Source organism: Eurytemora carolleeae, unplaced genomic scaffold (genome assembly GCF_000591075.1).
Source record: "Eurytemora carolleeae unplaced genomic scaffold, Eaff_2.0 scaffold46, whole genome shotgun sequence".
Lineage (NCBI taxonomy): Eukaryota > Metazoa > Arthropoda > Copepoda > Calanoida > Temoridae > Eurytemora > Eurytemora carolleeae.
Window position 1 is genome coordinate 66,564 of NW_019396065.1, and position 19,191 is coordinate 85,754.

Consider the following 19,191-nt stretch of genomic DNA (forward strand, 5'->3'; position numbering starts at 1 on the left):
TGGAACATATTCTCAAATAAACACTTCTTGGACATATCTCGAAAATTATGAATGAATTTTGATTGTCAATTGAAACATTAATCAATCTAATATTATTTAGAATGCAGAAAATAAGTTAAACTAACTTCATTTTGACGAGAATTTTTTTTTATTTTCATGAAAAATTTGCTGAAATGAGTGAAATTTAAAAAAAACGGTGTATTTTCCAGGATAAAATCCGTACAATCCGTACAATTTGAAAACAAATCCGTACAATCCGTACAATCTGTACAATTTTAGGGTTAAAAAAAAATCAATCCGTACAATCCGTACATTTTGGCCACCCTGTTTATTCTTTATTAATAAATTTAGTGAAAACCACAGAATTTTTCCGGGTGGTTCCATGGCCAAAATGATGGGCAGAGGTATGCCAAATATTTTGCTATTTGTTTTATATCGCGTAGGTTAGCCATTACGGAGGCAGAAGAGGTTTATGTTTTACCTGAATAAAGTTTGACATCATTCTCATGGCTTTAAAGATTCCAACATGATGTTATCATTGCAATACTTTAGTCTATCCATATTTTATGCCCTAACGTGGCAAGATTTTAAAAAATTGTTTTTATCTTTAAAAATTAGAAACTTTATAACACATAAAAATCGAAGGACGAGGATTTCGAGGAGGATCGGACGAGAAAATGAGGAGAATGTGGCTCGGACTAAAAATTGTTGTGGCTGGCCTTCCTACCCTCGTTAAGATGTAATTTCAATGACCTTCTATTTAAAAAAGAGTGGAATGTCCAATTCACAACAGTACCCGTTAAAACTTTAAATAATCAAGAACGACTGTTGTATCCATTTTCAATACTTGAATCTTGATATTTTTAAATGGGGTTTCTAATTATACTACACGTGACAGATAACAGAAAAAATGGATGTATACTGTTGAATTAAACACTTATTTAGTGAAAAAACGATGATATCTTCTACATTATTTATCAAATAAAGGTTTAAAGGGTACTGCTTAAAATGCAGGTTTACTAGTAATTAAAACGACTGCCCCTTTCACCATGGTTTTATCTCATGTCTAATTTTTGTTTTCCTAGTCTGTGTTATACCGAGTCCATAGATCCTAATTCTAGCAAGAAAGCATTATAAGAAAAGTAAAGGTTATTTGAGAAAGGGGATAACAGGAGGGAGGGTTTAATATTTATTTTAATATTCTAAAAGTGTTTGCATTCTAATAGGCTGCTTAAGGTATCTGAATATTTATCTATCTATCTGTATATTCATTATTCATATGATGAGTCATGAATATATCTTAATATAATAAATCCCATACAACAAAAGCGCCAGTATTTAGGCAATATTCAGTAGGGAATGCACTTGACCAAATAAACGAACGTCTAAAATTTAACTTCAACCCTTTTAGTTAGAATGTTACAAATTACAATTAATATTTCTAATATTTTTCTTTCTAATTGGTTTTGTATTTAAGTAAAATAAATAAACTGGTCAAAACAATGCAATTGAAAAAAACTGACTCAGATCAGATTAACGAATCGTGGGAATTTTTACCTAACTCACCTACTTCTCACTATTAATTAATTCTGACCTCTGTACACTTTACATTTACGGTTTAAACAAACTTGTTGTTCTATATGCATAACGGGAATCTGCATAAAATTTCTTTTATGAGATAATTAAGCCTTTTCTTGAAGATAATAGAGAAGTATATAGTTGATAAACACCCACTATTGTAAACAGTACATCTGGCCTTATCTTAGTATTCATTTATAAAACTTTAAATTCTTTAAACCCTGACAAGAAGTCTAGCATTTTATTCTTAACCTTTTAAGAATAGACTATACTGAGCTGAAAACTTTAGAATGGTGGATATCGGGATTAATGCTTAATCCACTCTTTTTCTTAATCTCGAGATTAAATATTGCTTGTTCTCCTCTCTTTTTTAATCTCCAGATTAATTATCCGATCAGGATTAAGGATATCCCATTCTAAAGTTTTCAGCTCAGATCATTTTCAGGATACACTGGATATACTGATCATGTTCAGGATACACTAGATATATTGATCATGTTCAGGATACACTGGATATATTGATCATGTTCAGGATACACTGGATATATTGATCATGTTCAGGATACGCTGGATATATTAATCATGCTTAGGATACACTGGATATATTGATCATGTTCAGGATACACTGGATATACTGATCATGTTCAGGATACACTAGATATATTAATCATGTTTAGGATACACTGGGTATATTGATCATGTTCAGGATACGCTGGATATATTAATCATGTTCAGGATACACTGGATGAGCTTGGATCAGTCCTGGGGAAAAAAAGAAGAGAAGTTGAAGAACTTGTGGAGAAAATAGGATTGTTAAGAGATACTTTAGACTGCACATACACAGGCAGGGGGATAAGAGAAGAAAAAGAACAAACCCTATTAAACCGTTCAACACTCTTATCCAATTTTTCATAACGTTCATTTGTAGGCTAAATAATATAACTACCGGAAATACAGTTTTGCTCAAAAATTGAACAGCATTATAAAATCATAGAAACTTTTTTATTTCATTTGTTTCGATTTACTGACTTTCCCTGGATATCTTTTTTGGTCATGGTTTTAATTTCAAATCTTTCTGAGCAAAGAGCTTTTATAAAACTTTTCCCCTGTTTGAACAGTGGTTCAAACTGGAGGACCTTTTCTTCCTGAGCAGCTTGAATCTAAATGCAAGCTTTCACAACGAGCGCAGCTGCTTCTTACTCTCAGCGATCAAGCTGTGGAGAGTAGACCGACAGCTGCAAAAGCAATAGAAATGTTTGCCTTTGAAAAAATACGACATTTAAAGAAAAAGGTATTCACTTAGCATTATCTCAAATAGTGAATTTAAGTTTCACATTAACATCAAAAATATAATTTTCTTTTCATCCTGGCCAATCTTCAAACTTTTTATTTCAACAAGCATATCCATTGACAAACATCATATTCTTTTAATCCCAAACAAAGGAATTGAGTCTTTATCACAAACTGAAAATTTCGAATTCCTTTTCTTTGCAACCTGATGGTGTAAACCTAGATCATTTGATCTTCGTAATTTGCAGTCTGTATTAGGGAGTGTGACAAAAACTCAATTCCTTTGTTCAAATATCTGATTAAAGGCCAGCACCCTTATACCCTTATACCTTGTACTATAATTTAAAGTAAAATATTTAAGTTGGAGGCAAGCAGTGAAGAATCATCTCCATCCGGGATATCCGGTTCAAGTTCTAGTTCCTGGAGTTCAGAACCTTCACGGATATCTGGTTCTAGTCCTAGTTCTTGGAGAATAGAAGCTGCTGCTTCCTCCGGGTCCAGTCCTATCTCTTGGAGTTCAACGGGTCATGGAACGAGCACTCATGACACAGGAACTGGACAACATTGGTTGCTAGGGTCAGTATATTCCAGACAAGTTTATAGTAGTTGTAATTCTCTGAAACTTTTCTCTCTAGTTAATTATTAAAATTTCTTTTTCTCAATAAAACTATCCACTTACAGGGTGAGTCAAAAAAAAGTGTGATTTGCGGCGCCTGTTACAAAATTGTACATTTTTTGTGCAACTCTCCTGTATATGTATTTTCAATATTTTTAACTTTTTTTGGTACTCCAATGGCCCAAAAAAAAAATCCACGAACCTTTTTCTCTCCCAAAATCAAAAATTCAGAAAAGCAAAAATGTATAAATAAATTATTTCTATCGAAATCTAAAATTTTATAAAGATTGAATCACAGAATCACAGAAAATTTGCAAAATTGTAATAAGAAAATTCTCAATTTTTAGTTCTGGTCTAATTTTGAAGGAAATGTAATTTGAATTGTCTAGTTCCTTTCTCCTTAGTTTATTCTTAAGTATTAAATGTACTCTGTTCATCTAAAACCTTAAGAACCATTGAAAAACTATTTTTCCGTAAAAATTATGCCAGAACTGAAAATTGCGAATTTTCTTATTACAATTTTGCAAATTTCTTTAGATTCTGTGATTCAATCTTTTTGAAATTTTAGATTTCGATAGAAACAATTCATTTACACAATTTTGTTTTTCTGAACTTTTGGTTTTGAGAGAAAAAAAGGTTTGCGGATTTTTTTTTGGGTCATTCACATTGAAATACCAAAAAAAATTAAAATTTTTCAAAAAATATTAATAAAAACCCCGTACAGGAGAGTTGCACAAAAAAAGGTACAATTTTGCAACAGGTGCCGCAAATCACACTTTTTTTTGACTCACCTTGTACTTTTCCAATTAAGTATCTTTAATTATCTGTTTCTCAATTAAACCTTTTTCCCTCTAGCTATTTCACAATAACAATTCTCTCTTTAGATCTCAACGCGGGGATAAATCTGAATCTGGAGAATTCCAGCAATACTTGGTTACAGAACTCACAAGGATGGAACAGAATATTATTGACTTCCAGAACCAACATGACACATTCTGCTCAGGTGATAACATTTTTTTAAAAACTTTAGACAATTTTTTAAAACTTTGGTGTCCTGTGAAAATGTGTATACATCTATAGTACTGTTTGGACTTCTTTAATTTTTATTAATCTTTTTCTTTGCTTTAAATCTCAAATTTAAAATTTCTTCAATACAGAGTTTCGGTTGAGTCTAGAAGCTGAGGTTGAGAGGAGAAGCCAGGACTTAAGCGTACTTGCTAACCGCCTAGCTGGTCTCATAGATAACCAGGCTAAGGTAAGTGTACTTGCTAACCGTCTAGCTGGTCTCATAGATAACCAGGCTAAGGTGAGTGCACTAAAGCTAACCGCCTAGCTGGTCTCATAGATAACCAGGCTAAGGTGAGTGCACTATAGCTAACCGTCTAGCTGGTCTCATAGATAACCAGGCTAAGGTGAGTGCACTAAAGCTAACCGTCTAGCTGGTCTCATAGATAACCAGGCTAAGGAGAGTGCACTATAGCTAACCGTCTAGCTGGTCTCATAGATAACCAGGCTAAGGTGAGTGTACTTGCTAACCGCCTAGCTGGTCTCTTAGATAACCAGGCTAAGGTGAGTGTACTTGCTAACCGTCTAGTTGGTTTCTTAGATAATCTAGGCTAAGGTGAGTGTACTTGATAATTGCCTAGCTGGTCTCATAGATAACCAGGCTAAGGTGAGTGTACTTGCTAATTGCCTAGCTGGTCTCATAGATAACCAGGCTAAGGTGAGTGTACTTGCTAATTGCCTAGCTGGTCTCATAGATAACCAGGCTAAGGTCAGTGCACTAGAGCTAACCGTCTAGCTGGTCACATAGATAACCAGGCTAAGGTGAGTGTACTTGCTAACCGCCTAGCTGGTCTCATAGATAACCAGGCTAAGGTGAGTGCACTAAAGCTAACCGTATAGCCGGTCTCAAAGAGTGAGTGCACTAAAGCTTACCGCCTAGCTGGTCACTTAGATAACCAGGCTAAGGTGAACGCACTAGAGCTGGTCTCTTAGAGAACAAGACTACAGTGAGTGTACAAACCAACTGCCTAACTGGTCAGATAGATAACCAGGCTATGGTGAGGGCAGCTGCTAAACATCTAGCTGGTCTCATAGATAGTCAAGCTAGGGTGAGTGAAATAGCTAGTTGTCTTACTGGTCTCATAGGAAACCATGCTCAGGTTCAGATGAGAATGTGCCTTAACTTAAAAGACAAGAGGTTTGGGTTTATACGATCTGATGATACTGAAATAACCTTTGATTATACACCTGAAGTTTAAACTGCTGTAGGCTGTTGGCAAGCTGGAAGGGTTGGCCAGTGATCAGATGTATGCTGAGCAGAAGTGGGTTCAATCCTATCTCAAGAATATCAGGAATGAAGCTGACCGTCAATCCACTAACCTTCAGGTCAGTAGCTTGGAGTAGAAAGGTTTAACATTGATATGTGTATCAATACGCCAAAATATGAAAAACTAACTTCTGTATAATTTACAGGGTTTTATACCACAAACGTTACATAACAATAAAAAGCCAACCATTTCAATACATTTACAATTATAAAATTCGATTTGACTGACACTAATATTTTAATAACAAAAAATATTTCCCTTTTAACTTACAGCTTCTTTTTATTTGCGTGTTTATTTGTCATCTCTGTTTGTATGAAAGCTTGGTTATAATAAACTGTATAGAAAGTCATCATCATTGTATTATTTTATACGGCCACCACATTATGTATTTATCATTCTTTAACCCATTTAATGCCTTCGATCACAAATTGAATTTTTTATTAAAGGTGCCGCAAATCACACTTTTTTTTACTCACCCTNATTAAACTATCATGAAGATATGATCTATTATTGATCACATTAGTATGATAATATTCAAAACAAACAAGCATAATTTTTATTAAACTATCATGAAGATATGATCTATTATTGATCACATTAGTATGATAATATTCAAAACAAACAAGCATAATTTTAATTAAACTATCATGAAGATATGATCTATTATTGATCACATTAGTATGATAATATTCAAAACAAACAAGAATAATTTTAGTATTTTTCCAGGGTTTTTTAACAGAGAGCTTTCTACCAAGTATTAGAGTAATGAGTGCAGGCGTTCAAGAAATATCTACACAGGTAGACGCCAGACGGACAGACAGACATGTGCAAATTTAAATTACTTTACAACCGGACATATTGACAAGTAGACATGTGAAAATTTAGTTAACAATACATCAGGACATATTGACACCCTACCATGTGCAAATTTATTCAACTATACATAAGGACATATTGACAAGTAGACATGTGAAAATTTAGTCAACTTTACATCAGGACATAGTGACAAGTGGACGTGTACAAATGTAGTCAACTAGAAATCAGGAAATAAAGATATGCATGGTAAAATTTAGTCAACTAGACATCAGGACATATGGACAACTAGACAGTCAGGACAACAACACAGCCATAGAACTAGACAACTAGACAAAAAACCAATTACAAAACTTCAGAACTCGACGACTAGATATTAAGATTTAAGATAACAAAACAGTCGTATGATTATTGCAAGAGACAATTTCTATTTGGAGAAGGTTTGTGAGGACGGGCCTTAAAAACCTGTTTAAATCAAATTAACTAATAAGACTGATCAGAATCGAATCTTTCCTTATTTGTCCATCAATTCATTTTCAGTTATTCGTGACACATCTACAAAAGGAAGCTCATAGATTCATTTCAAATTTAGTTAATCCAAGATTGATTTAATTATAACAGTGGAATTTTTATGATATAAGAACCTGTCCAATCTCTCCGCTAAGTTTGTCACTTTAACATCTGAAAAATTTATCCTATAATATTCTTAGGTATAAAGTCAGGGGTGTATAATTTAAAGTTTTTTTCTTCTTTCCCCTGAAAAATCATATTTTTCCCAATTTTAGCAAAGAAAACCCTAAAAACATTCCTACTTTTTCAAGAAAATATACACCCCTGGATAAAGTAACGGTATTTACAGTACATAAACTGAATATCACAATTATACAAAGAAATTTCAATTTTTGTTTAGATCTCGGGTTTACAGAGTACACTAGTCCAGAGTATAAATACAGGCAGTAATCAACTATTTGCATTTCTCGACAGGCAGGATAAACAATCAACTAATCAATTTAAAGAAAACGAAAAGCTTTTATGGCACTTCGCGCTCCTTTTCAGAATTTTAAATCATATGTTTTTTTTCGATTGATTTTCCCAGCAAGCAATTTTTGATGAATTTTTTTCAAGGGTGAATTTAAACTTAACTTGAGAATTGTGAGGCCCCATATCTAACTTAATCTCAAATCAAACAGACCAAACCAACCAAACTTCAACAGAAGGAGAAAATGTAAACTCAGATGGATGAACTAACGGAAATTATAGGTTCATTAATGCATTTTAATAGAAAAACCCAATAGTTTTGCTCTACTTTTATATTTGGTTGTTTAGTCAGAAAAGGTTGATACTGGGAGCAAAGGATAATATTCTTAACCTCAGTAAACTTCAAGTTCATCATATTCAGGTAAAAAAAGATACTTTTTTAGATGTATACATTATAGTACGGATTTAGAGCGCTTCGCGTCTTTTTTTTCTAGTTTTAATTCTAGCTTTGAAATTAGCTTTTCAATCCGTCATTTTTTTTGTACATCATACAACTTAAAATGTGAAGACTTTTTCTACCAGTCATAAACCTTCCAACAAAACATTTGGACCGTTTGACGTTTAAAAAAACTAACAAACCAACTAACAGACAAACAAACGAAATGTTTCTGTTAGAAATAACGATATTCTAGTTATAAAAAGATATAAAAGTTATGATTAAATATATTTTGTGAGATAAATAAAGAAATATGCATAATTGAGGTGCTGGGAGGTAAACAGGAAGATCTGAGAAAGGCTGAGGAAGGATTTCAATCTAAACTGAAGGAAGCACACAGGAAGATGGAGAGCTTACTTTCATCCGTCATGGCAGAGTACTCCCAATTCTCCAGGTATACCCGGAGTACCTAATATTCTTTAAACAAACCAGATGCTTAGCTAATCTTTCAATCCAATATACATTTGCATAAATACAGTGATAACCAGAAAACAATTAAAGGAAGACGACATTATAGCAATACTTAAGTGTCTTTGATGTTGTTACAAAGCAAATGGTTTTACTATACACTTATTAAATCACTAATTTAGTCAAATGGGTCTGTTTACACTGCACAATTGCAGTGTCTCATGCTCATTGGACTTTCTAGTTATAACTTGATCCTTAAAGTCGTATTCCTCCTTCAGAGTTTTCTGGTTGTCACTGTACTTTGCATTTTTAGGTATTAATTGGATAATTCCAATCTGCTGAGGAGAATATTTATTCCCTGAAAAGTCTAGATTAAGATTTATCATTTTTGTTCAGTACCTTGAACAGTACCAGCTCAAGTACCTCAGCAGGACTTCAATCCTTGCAGTCCAGATCTCAGGAGATTGATTCTTCTCTTAACCTAGCAGTTACACAGGTACTAACTTACGGTACTAACCTAGCAGTTACATAGGTACTAACTTACGGTACTAACCTAGCAGTTACACAGGTACTAACTTACGGTNTGACACTAACAAATATAATTAATATTTTACCCACAAGATAATCTTGAAGTATAAATGTTTTGGTTACAGGCTGAGGAAGAAGTCTGACACTAACAAATATAATTAATATTTTACCCACAAGATAATCTTGAAGTATAAATGTTTTGGTTACAGGCTGAGGAAGAAGTCTGACACTAACAAATATAATTAATATTTTACCCACAAGATAATCTTGAAGTATAAATGTTTTGGTTACAGGCTGAGGAAGAAGTCTGACACTAACAAATATAATTAATATTTTACCCACAAGATAATCTTGAAGTATAAATGTTTTGGTTACAGGCTGAGGAAGAAGTCTGACACTAACAAATATAATTAATATTTTACCCACAAGATAATCTTGAAGTATAAATGTTTTGGTTACAGGCTGAGGAAGAAGTCTGACACTAACAAATATAATTAATATTTTACCCACAAGATAATCTTGAAGTATAAATGTTTTGGTTACAGGCTGAGGAAGAAGTCTGACACTAACAAATATAATTAATATTTTACCCACAAGATAATCTTGAAGTATAAATGTTTTGGTTACAGGCTGAGGAAGAAGTCTGACACTAACAAATATAATTAATATTTTACCCACAAGATAATCTTGAAGTATAAATGTTTTGGTTACAGGCTGAGGAAGAAGTCTGACACTAACAAATATAATTAATATTTTACCCACAAGATAATCTTGAAGTATAAATGTTTTGGTTACAGGCTGAGGAAGAAGTCTGACACTAACAAATATAATTAATATTTTACCCACAAGATAATCTTGAAGTATAAATGTTTTGGTTACAGGCTGAGGAAGAAGTCTGACACTAACAAATATAATTAATATTTTACCCACAAGATAATCTTGAAGTATAAATGTTTTGGTTACAGGCTGAGGAAGAAGTCTGACACTAACAAATATAATTAATATTTTACCCACAAGATAATCTTGAAGTATAAATGTTTTGGTTACAGGCTGAGGAAGAAGTCTGACACTAACAAATATAATTAATATTTTACCCACAAGATAATCTTGAAGTATAAATGTTTTGGTTACAGGCTGAGGAAGAAGTCTGACACTAACAAATATAATTAATATTTTACCCACAAGATAATCTTGAAGTATAAATGTTTTGGTTACAGGCTGAGGAAGAAGTCTGACACTAACAAATATAATTAATATTTTACCCACAAGATAATCTTGAAGTATAAATGTTTTGGTTACAGGCTGAGGAAGAAGTCTGACACTAACAAAGATCTTCTTCAGAAACATCAAACTCAAACACAGGTTAGATTATCAATCAAGAGATAACTGATACTGTTTAAAATCCGAAACGATACAAAAGGACAAATTTGAACGTGTCTAATATCGTCAGCTAAAACTATTCCTTAGGATTTTCAATTCTACAGACTGTTTCTTCTGCTTTTGGATTGCTTCTTTCGCCATGAGAAAAAGTCATTTAGAATGAAAACGAAATTTTTAAGAGAAATTTGACCAGGCAACCCAAAAAGTTTATATATCTCCTCCCCCTCATCATTATGACATAACCCTGAAACAACCAGGCCCAGAAAGGGGAAATGTGGTGCCTTTTTTCAATTTCAATCCATGAATGAATTTTTTTTAATTCGATGATTGATTTATTTTTTCACTTTGAGTTTAAAGATTATCATAAATAAATAAAAGGTGAAACCCATAAATTTTTCTAGTTTAAGAAAATATTTAGGCGAAGAACTTTTTGTGTATTAGGTCGATATCAGGGCATTTCCTGAACTTCTTAAGTCTTTTTATTTAAGGAAACGCATTCATCTCTCCGCCAATTCAACAACGAGCTCGAGGCAATGGCGGAGATAAAACGGCAGATAGACACAACTCATACGGCAGACAGACAAGCAGACATGCAGGCAAGTGTATTGAATCATCAGAATTAAGAATCTAAATCAAAATAGTATTGTTTGAGCCATGAGACAGATTTCATCCTTTACGTTAACCTTCCTCTATGAAGATTTTTCGATTCTATTAGTGGAAGTGGCTCAGTTTCATTTGCCATAATACTTTTGCCATAATTACATTTGCCATAATACATTTGTCATAAGTAGCACTTGCCATAAATTACACTTGCCATAAGTTACACTTGCCATAATGGTTACACTTGCCATAATTACACTTGCTATAATTACACTTGCCATAATTAAAATTTGGTTAGAATTAACAAACATATAGATATATATTTTTTAATTACAAATTAAATACAAATTACAATCTAATTCAGAGACAGTTCGAATTCGGGTTCGAATTGTAACTTTGCACATTTTAGCCGAACATTTCCAATAATTTACTTCTGTAGACAAGGCATTGTCTACATAGGTGTAGTTGTTGTTGTCTCGAACTATTGGTTTACCCTTACTTGTGGTCTCAATAGTCCTCCATTGTGAGGAAATATGGAGCTGAACTTGAGTCAACTAGTCTGCTAAAAACAATGAGAAAACTAAAGTTGGGAATTTTCATGCTAAAATTTCCCGCATTTGCAATAAAAAAGAGAGATTTATATCTTTTTAAAAATTAGAAAATTATGACAAAAGTAATTATGGCAAGTGTAATTATGGCAAGTGTAACCATTATGGCAAGTGTAACTTATGGCACGTGTGACTTATGGCAAGCGTAACTTATGGCAAGTGTTACTTATGGCAAAGATATTATGGCAAGTGTAATTATGGCAAAGATATTATGGCAAATGAAACTGAGCCGTGGAAGTTACTTCTGTTAATCCTATTGACATTCAATTTACCAAAGTTTTCTTTTCTTTTTAGTTAAGGAATTTTATTATTCCAAAAATGCAAAAAAAAAATAAGAAACAAATAATTCAAACGATTTACAGGGATAACCAGAAAACTCTGAAATAGGAAGATGACATTTAGATGCTTGTAATAATTTTAAATAGTCCAATGAACATAGCAATTGAGCAGTGTAAAAGTTTCTAGTACAACAATTTGCTGAGTAACAAAAGTGCTATAATGTCGTCTTCATTTTCCATTGTTTTCTGGTCCTCATTGTAGAAAACTGTTTTGTATAGAAACCTTAACACCAACTCTATACTTCTAATAAAAAGTATAATAATTATACTGTTCTCTAGGCTGCATGTAAGAATGTGGCTGGGTTTACTCATCTACTCTCTAGTGAACTTCATGCTCGAGATGCTGATCTAGCTAATTACTTCTCAAGGGGCAGAAATTAGATACGACTTGATCCCAGTAGAACAATATGGTACGGGAGATAAACCTTCAACCCTAGGAAGAAACCAGATCATTCTTCATTTCAAGATAAAAACTTAAAAAGTATTCCTAAATAAAAAGAGACGAAAATTAAACTGGGAAACTATGAAAAATCACATAATTCCTATGGAATTATGAAACAGTAAGTTGAGTTAACCAAAAAACTGTCTTCCTGAAACCAGATTTCAAATAATCAAAATGGTGGACATTTATAATGCGGGAAAGATTTTCCCGCTAAAAAGAAGGAGGATAACCTGGTGAAAAAAGTTAACATGGGTAACCTACTAAACTAGTAAACTTTATTATCTCCGCTAACCAAATACATAATTTTAAACTTTTTTACTTCGAGTAGAGTCAGAGTTTTGAAACACTAAAAACGGCTAGTCTGGGATCCATGGGATCTAATTTTACGGTTTTTTGTTACATCTCTTGACATGAGACCAGATTCAATAACTATATGTGGTTAAACCACATATAGTATTGGTTCAACCTAGTCTACATGTTTAACTACTTGTCACTTTACAACATTTTTTTAATTCACAGATTCATAAATTAATGAAGCTAGAGAAAAAAAAGAGTACAAACTTGGTTCAGAGACAAAACCTCTATGTGATAGAAGGTTCCAGTTTAAATATTTTCTAAAGAAAAAGTGTCATTTTAAGTAACCTTTCACAAGATGGCAACAGTTATATCCATAAACCCTTTATCTGATCATAATGTGGAAGATATTATTGCTTTTATAGGGTTAAAAGTTTTAAGTCCTATTTCTTTACCTGCCGTAAAAATACGCAATTCACTTTTGTAGAGAAACCACGATTGAAGTTGATCAGTTTGAAAATAATAAAGATTAAAATGTAATTCATACATTTGCAGATAAAACTTTCAGGGTACCGTTGTGAATCGGGCATTACCACCTTTGCATGGAGGGTTATTTTAAATAACGTTTACTGTCTCTTTAGTAAAACTATACATTTAAATTGTACATTACATTAGTAAAATTAAAAATGTCTTTAAAAAGCCTAACAGAGTGAGGAAATTTTTTCTTTTACCAGGGGGGGGGGTTGATTTTCAACACTATATACAATACATTTTACTTATACCCCAGATGAAAGCTTTTATGGAAATATATTAAATGGACTATAGCGAAGGAACATTAAAGTTTGTTTTCGTGTCTATTCTTTAAATGTTTTCTCAGATTACATGCATTAGTGGCAGCATATTCACAATGGTTGCATGGATATCTTAGTCCTTCATGTAACGTTTTAACATGTCTATTAAGACTACTTGTGGTAGTAGCAGCATAACTGCACTGTGTACATGGATATCTAACCCCAGAATGCTTGATTTCAATATGTTTCTTCATGTTACTTGCAGCAGTAGTAGCATATTCACAGTGTTCGCATAGATAATTTTCTCTTTCATGTCTATTTTTTATATGTTTCTTAAGATTAAATGGATTAGTGGCAGCGTATTCACAATAGTCACAAGGACATCGCATTCCCTTGTGTAACTCTCTAATATGTCTCTTTAAACTACTTTCAGTAGTAGCAGCGTATGCACACTGAGCACATGGATACTTCACACCATTATGCTTATTTTCAATGTGTTTTCTCAAGTTGCCTACAAAATTGGCAGCGTATTCACAATGATTACACTGATATTTCATTCCTTCATATCTAATCTTTCTGGGGCTCTTAGGCTTAAAGAAAAGAAAATCTCCGCCATCACTAGCAATCTCTCCTGAAAGAAATAGAAGTCGTTTCATAACTTACCGTTCCTAGTATTTAATTCGTAATCAATTAGTCGAGTAATTCTGGAAAAAAACTAAAACATTTAATATTCACTTAGTGCCAAAATCCTAGGATGAGTATTTACGGTCCAGATTTACGGTCTACGATATCTTAAGATAGGTCGGGTTGAACAATTTCTATGCCGATGGCCAAATATTCTGTAGGTGCAAATTTTACATTGTTGATTGGGGGGGGGGGGGGCAGCAATATTGAGTTTTCCCCATAAACCTCTAATTCAAGTCAAATAAGGGTCGGCCGCTAAAGATTTTTTTTTTGAGAGAAGTTTCTTTGCCGTAGTAATGCTGCGTAGAAGTTCTGAAATCCAACGGAAAACTGATCATTTCCGTGAAAACACTCAGAAAAGGTATATTTTATACACGAATCAGATACGATACAAATGCGCTTGTGACGCCCCCGAATCTTTGATTAATGGTCGATAGAATCTGTTGATATAACTAGATTATCCTATATCCGTTGTAATATCTTGGGAAAAAAAGCTGTTAACTATACGTTTTTTTACTTCTCAAGTTTGTACATTCATCTCTTCTCTACTGTAATCTTGGTATAGAAAGGTCAGATAGGAAATCCGGAATACATAATAATAAAAATGATCACTTACTTTTTACTTCTGTACTTTCCATTTTCACATCTTCTTCTTTTATGAGAACTGTACAAATATCTTCTACTTCTACAGAAGAGCCTGGAAGAGTATCTTCAGTGATGGAAATTGTTGTTTTTTTTATCACAAAAATCCTCTCTGCCTTTATATCTTGTTTTATATTTTTAGTCATTCCATCTAAACTTTAATCAAATACTTTTCCTTTCAAGTGTTTACTTACAATGAGAATAAGGTTTCAATGTTGTTACATTTTATACACATCTATATATAAATTTGGCTTGTCTGTCTGTTTGTTTGTATCCAATAAACGTCAAAACAGCTGAACCGATCGGGCCCAAATTTGTTGTGGGACATCACGTGACCACAGGGAAGGTTTATGAATGATAAAAGAAAAAAAAATGTGTTTTAAAGGTTTTTAATTTTGTAAATAAAATTTAAATTCTTGAAAATCCGCAAATTTTTTTTAAAATTAGCAAAATTTTCTTCTTCTTTGTTTTTAAATGTAAACAAAAAGAACATGTTCACAATTTAAATAGAAGATGGGCGCGAACGCCCTAAAAGCCTAGAAAGAAGGGCGCGAAGCGCCTTGAATTTCTAGTTTTATACATTTTAAATAAAGTTAAAGTAAAAAAACTATTAAAAAAAAGACATTTTTAAAAATTCCATCTTTCTTGTGAAGCAATTGCTTATTAATTTTGAAAATATATATATTCAATACTTCTTATTATGTAATATTGACTTGGCATTTTAAAATAGTTTATCTAAGATAGTCCGTAAAGAATTGGTAAAAACTTTACCTTCAACTGCTGTATTTTCCATCGTATGTTCTTCCTTAATCAAATCTTTATCTTTCATCTTTGTAACCTTTATTCTCAATTCTTTGTTCAATGTTCATAGTCTGAACCATTTAATCTGAAAAATACCTTTTTCATATTCTAATTTGTCAGAAAATAGAGTTAAAAATTTAAATAATTCTTTAATCTTGATTTATCAGGTAGCCAACTTATTTATGCTGAGAATAAAAAAATTACATTTCTGAAAATGTTCAAAAATTATGGAGAACAGTAGTTAGAACTTTGAGTTGTGAATCTTAGGATCAAACAATAAACTCCATATTATGCATTTTACGGACTAAAATAATGCCTCTTAAATGTGAAGATTTTACTCAACAAGGATAACTTAATTTGAGGTATCATGTAGTGATCCTCAAATTTAAAAGTGCCAGTATTGGATATCAAGATCAAGTGACTTGTTCAAGTTTCGATTTAAGAAAATACAATGCAAATCAATTTTATGAATAATATCACTTTTTATGTTTTCTCTCTTTGTGAACTCTTAGATTGCTACTCGCACCTGCAGCATAGTCACACTTGTCACAGGGATATTTTATTCCTTCGTGCTTATTTCTAATATGTCTATTCAAACCACCTATTGCAGTGGCAGCATAATTACACTTGTCACAGGGATATCTCACCCCTTCGTGTTTGCTTCTGATATGCTGTTTCAGATTACTTCCCGTAGGAGCAGTAAAGTCACACTGTTTACAAGGATATCGTTTTCCTTTATGTTTAAATTCATTGTGCCTGTTCAGGTTATCGGCCCTAGTTGCAACATATTCACATTGACCACAGGGATATCTTACTCCTTCATGTTTACTTCTAATATGCTTTTGCAGACTGCTTTTGGTACTAGTAATATATTGGCACTGGTCACAAGAGTATGTCACTCCTTTGTGTTTACTTTCAATATGATTCTTCAAATGATGTTTTAGTGTTCCCACATAATCACATTCCCTACAAGGATATCTAAGAATACAATCAAGTTCATTCTCATTTATTTCATTTGATTCTGATTCAGGAAAGTTTTCTTCGTCTTCTACGATTTCACCTGAAATTATAAAAAAATGTTTAATACGCTATAGGTTTTTTTTCTTTTTAATAAATAATATATTTTTATTCTAACAATTTTTCATAAACTCATACTCCTAATAAACTTATACTTTGTGGTAAGAATATATTTAACATGTTAATTCTGTTTAGCGTAGATTTATTGGTTTTGAATTCATGTTAAGAAAAAATATCAAATATTCCGAAGAAACTTTATCAGATAGATACAAGTTTATCAGATAGATACAAGTTTAAATAATTGTGACTATCAATAAATTTATCAACCCAAGAGCCAATAAGTATGAATATTGAATTTTGTTAATTGTAAGCTGTGTCAAATGTTTCATCTCAAATGAAGAAAATAGCAGATTTACTAACACCAGTTTACTTACTTTTTATCTCTTCCTTTTCTGTCTTCATGTCTTCTACCTGTACAAAAACTGTATCTTCTACAGCCGAATTTGGAAGAATATAATCTTGTGATGTTGAAGATGGAAGAATGTCCTCTTTAATATATTCTTCTTCTTTCATCTTCACTAAATTCATAAAAATTTATATTTGAAATGATTTACGATGCTTATAAATTAGTACAGTGAGAATCAGAAAACTCTAAAATTTAAGGTCGAATTTTAATAGTTAAATAAACACGAGAGAAAGCTATTGTGCAGTGTAAACAGGCCCATTTCAATTAATAAGTGATTTATAAGTATTAGGTAGAACTATTTGCTTCGTAACATTGCACTTCATTATTGCAGTATTCTGGTAACTTATTTTAATTACCTTTTAACTCTATATTTTCCTTCTTTACACTTTCTTCCTGTAAATATATATTAACTGTCTTCTCTTCAATACGGATTTCTTCCTTGATGACAACAATCTTGTCTTCAATTTGTTCTCCCATTTTTTCTGGAATTTTATTAACTGTCTTCTCTTCAATACAGATTTCTTCCTTGATGACAACAATCTTTTCTTCAATTTGTTCTCCCATTTTTTCTGGAATTTTAGTATTTCTATATTGTTGATTATCTCTTGATATGAGGAAACATTATAACATTGATAAACATTATATATAATCAATAAAATGATTTAAATGTGTGAATTTGATCTACAGGGTTACTCACAAAAGTTGAGACTTCAAAGACAACTGTACGGAATTTTTAACTATCTGTTTCTTTATGTTCAGAATTCTTTTTGAATGTAAGTTTGTTTATTTCTTTCTCAAATCATTAAATAAGCCAATAAAAGACTATATTGGAGGCAGAAGACTTAACCATGGGATTTTCATATAATGTGAGTTTTATGTCGTCTTTACTATCTCATCTTTGTGGGTGAGACCTGTATCTAACCTCTAGCAAAAACTGTGTAGTGTCCTAGCTTAAATAAAGTATAGAGGGTTACTTACAAGGAATGAAACTTAAGAGTCTGCAGCGTATAATAAATAAAATAAATCTTAATACTTAAAATGATCTGTAGTCAGAATTTGTGTTGTATATCTCGGGAACAAGCATTGATCTACATCTTACTCAGATCTAAGGATACATTTATTGTCTCCCCGAAACCCCTGATGGACTTGTGTGCGAGGATAACTTAAATTAAGGAATTCAGCAGTAATCATTCAATTGAAAGTGCCCACATTGGATATTAAGATCAGGCGTTCAAGATTAAAAATGTCAACACGAAAGTTCGGATATCTAAAACTTTTTGACCTTCAAAATGTTGCATAAAGGTCGAGAGTTTTTAAGAGTATGGACTTAAAGGGAGTGTTCGCGAAAAATAAAAGTGGGTATAGGCGTTTGGCGAAAAATAATCGCTTTTGATTGATACTAATCTTACTTCTATCTGTTGCGTCTATAAGGAGAACATAGTTAAAAACGGACTTATACTGAAGAACGTAGCGTCCATACAAATTCAGAAAATTGCAATAATATACGACTCGTATCGTAAAATAATCAATTTAATTTTAAACAAATTATTTATATATTACAACCTCAAGTCATCGATTATTTTACGAATTCGTAAATAGTTTATTTTCATGATTTCTGTCATTTGTTTTTTTATACAATGCACAATTAGAACGACTTTTTTCCGCTAGGTGTCTCTGTCACATGTAAGCATTGAGAGCAGACACATCTGGCGGCCACCTATTGTGGCGTTTTAAGTGCATAGGATACAAAATGAATAAAAATTATGATATATTGACTATATACGAATGCGTCGAAAAATAATCGATGACTATAGGTTGTAATATCTGAATGATTCGTTAGAAATTGAATAAATTTTAATACGATCCGAGTAGAGCATTGAAACGTTCTGAATTTGTGTAGACGCTACGTACTTCAGTATAAGTCGTTTTTAACAATTTTCTCCTTATAGATGCAACAGATTGAAGTGAGATCAGTAGCGATCAAAGGCGATTATTTATTATAGGCTATACTCACTTACATTTTTCGCGAACACTCCCTTTAATACACTGAACGTAATTTCATGTGACGCATCGGCTGTTGAGTGGCAT

At 32.4% G+C, this 19,191-nt stretch overlaps 3 protein-coding genes across 6 annotated transcripts in view; 1 reads left to right on the forward strand and 2 right to left on the reverse strand.

The window, feature by feature from the left end:
* Positions 1 to 9,070, forward strand: part of LOC111709669 (uncharacterized) — a 16,764-nt gene extending 7,694 nt beyond the window's left edge. Inside the window, exons 8-18 of the mRNA XM_023483495.1 lie at positions 2,314 to 2,422; positions 2,697 to 2,869; positions 3,230 to 3,444; positions 4,369 to 4,487; positions 4,642 to 4,739; positions 5,759 to 5,875; positions 6,544 to 6,615; positions 7,541 to 7,614; positions 7,957 to 8,029; positions 8,371 to 8,498; positions 8,909 to 9,070. Of these exons, the coding sequence (XP_023339263.1) occupies positions 2,314 to 2,422; positions 2,697 to 2,869; positions 3,230 to 3,444; positions 4,369 to 4,487; positions 4,642 to 4,739; positions 5,759 to 5,875; positions 6,544 to 6,615; positions 7,541 to 7,614; positions 7,957 to 8,029; positions 8,371 to 8,498; positions 8,909 to 9,044 (1,314 nt within the window). The 3' untranslated portion in view covers positions 9,045 to 9,070. The remainder of the gene's footprint in view (positions 1 to 2,313; positions 2,423 to 2,696; positions 2,870 to 3,229; positions 3,445 to 4,368; positions 4,488 to 4,641; positions 4,740 to 5,758; positions 5,876 to 6,543; positions 6,616 to 7,540; positions 7,615 to 7,956; positions 8,030 to 8,370; positions 8,499 to 8,908) is intronic.
* Positions 9,071 to 12,906: 3,836 nt separating this feature from the next.
* LOC111709683 (zinc finger protein 711) lies at positions 12,907 to 15,716 on the reverse strand. 2 transcript variants are annotated; one of them, XR_002766911.1, is made up of 4 exons: positions 15,591 to 15,716; positions 14,794 to 14,874; positions 13,333 to 14,124; positions 12,907 to 13,022 (listed from the first exon to the last, which is right to left on the reverse strand). XR_002766911.1 is itself a non-coding variant. In XM_023483545.1 (3 exons), exons 1-3 carry the CDS (start codon positions 15,646 to 15,648, stop codon positions 13,538 to 13,540), a joined length of 726 nt encoding a protein of 241 aa, XP_023339313.1. In that variant the 5' UTR covers positions 15,649 to 15,716; the 3' UTR covers positions 12,907 to 13,537. The 2 variants fall into 2 exon arrangements, 1 of the variants encoding a protein (XP_023339313.1); XM_023483545.1 differs by having other exon boundaries at positions 12,907 to 14,124.
* Positions 15,717 to 15,720: 4 nt separating this feature from the next.
* LOC111709679 (RE1-silencing transcription factor B-like) lies at positions 15,721 to 18,502 on the reverse strand. 3 transcript variants are annotated; one of them, XM_023483518.1, is made up of 4 exons: positions 17,601 to 18,499; positions 17,460 to 17,513; positions 17,072 to 17,215; positions 15,722 to 16,680 (listed from the first exon to the last, which is right to left on the reverse strand). In XM_023483518.1, exons 1-4 carry the CDS (start codon positions 17,665 to 17,667, stop codon positions 16,097 to 16,099), a joined length of 849 nt encoding a protein of 282 aa, XP_023339286.1. In that variant the 5' UTR covers positions 17,668 to 18,499; the 3' UTR covers positions 15,722 to 16,096. The 3 variants fall into 3 exon arrangements, with proteins under 3 accessions (XP_023339297.1, XP_023339286.1, XP_023339275.1); XM_023483529.1 differs by having other exon boundaries at positions 15,721 to 16,680; positions 17,109 to 17,215; positions 17,460 to 18,502; XM_023483507.1 differs by having other exon boundaries at positions 15,723 to 16,680; positions 17,460 to 18,498.
* Positions 18,503 to 19,191: the final 689 nt, after the last annotated feature.

Coding starts and splice junctions, on each gene's coding strand:
- LOC111709683 (XM_023483545.1), bottom strand. CDS start 15,648: ATGAAAGATAAAGATTTGATTAAGGAAGAACATACGATGGAAAATACA. Junction 14,875..15,590: donor GGAAAATACAGCAGTTGAAG/GTAAAGTTTTTA, acceptor ATACTCTTCCAG/GCTCTTCTGTAGAAGTAGAA. Junction 14,125..14,793: donor GGAAAGTACAGAAGTAAAAA/GTAAGTGATCAT, acceptor TATTTCTTTCAG/GAGAGATTGCTAGTGATGGC.
- LOC111709679 (XM_023483507.1), bottom strand. CDS start 17,667: ATGGGAGAACAAATTGAAGAAAAGATTGTTGTCATCAAGGAAGAAATC. Junction 17,216..17,459: donor GGAAAATATAGAGTTAAAAG/GTAATTAAAATA, acceptor TTATGAATTTAG/TGAAGATGAAAGAAGAAGAA. Junction 16,681..17,071: donor AGAAAAGGAAGAGATAAAAA/GTAAGTAAACTG, acceptor TTATAATTTCAG/GTGAAATCGTAGAAGACGAA.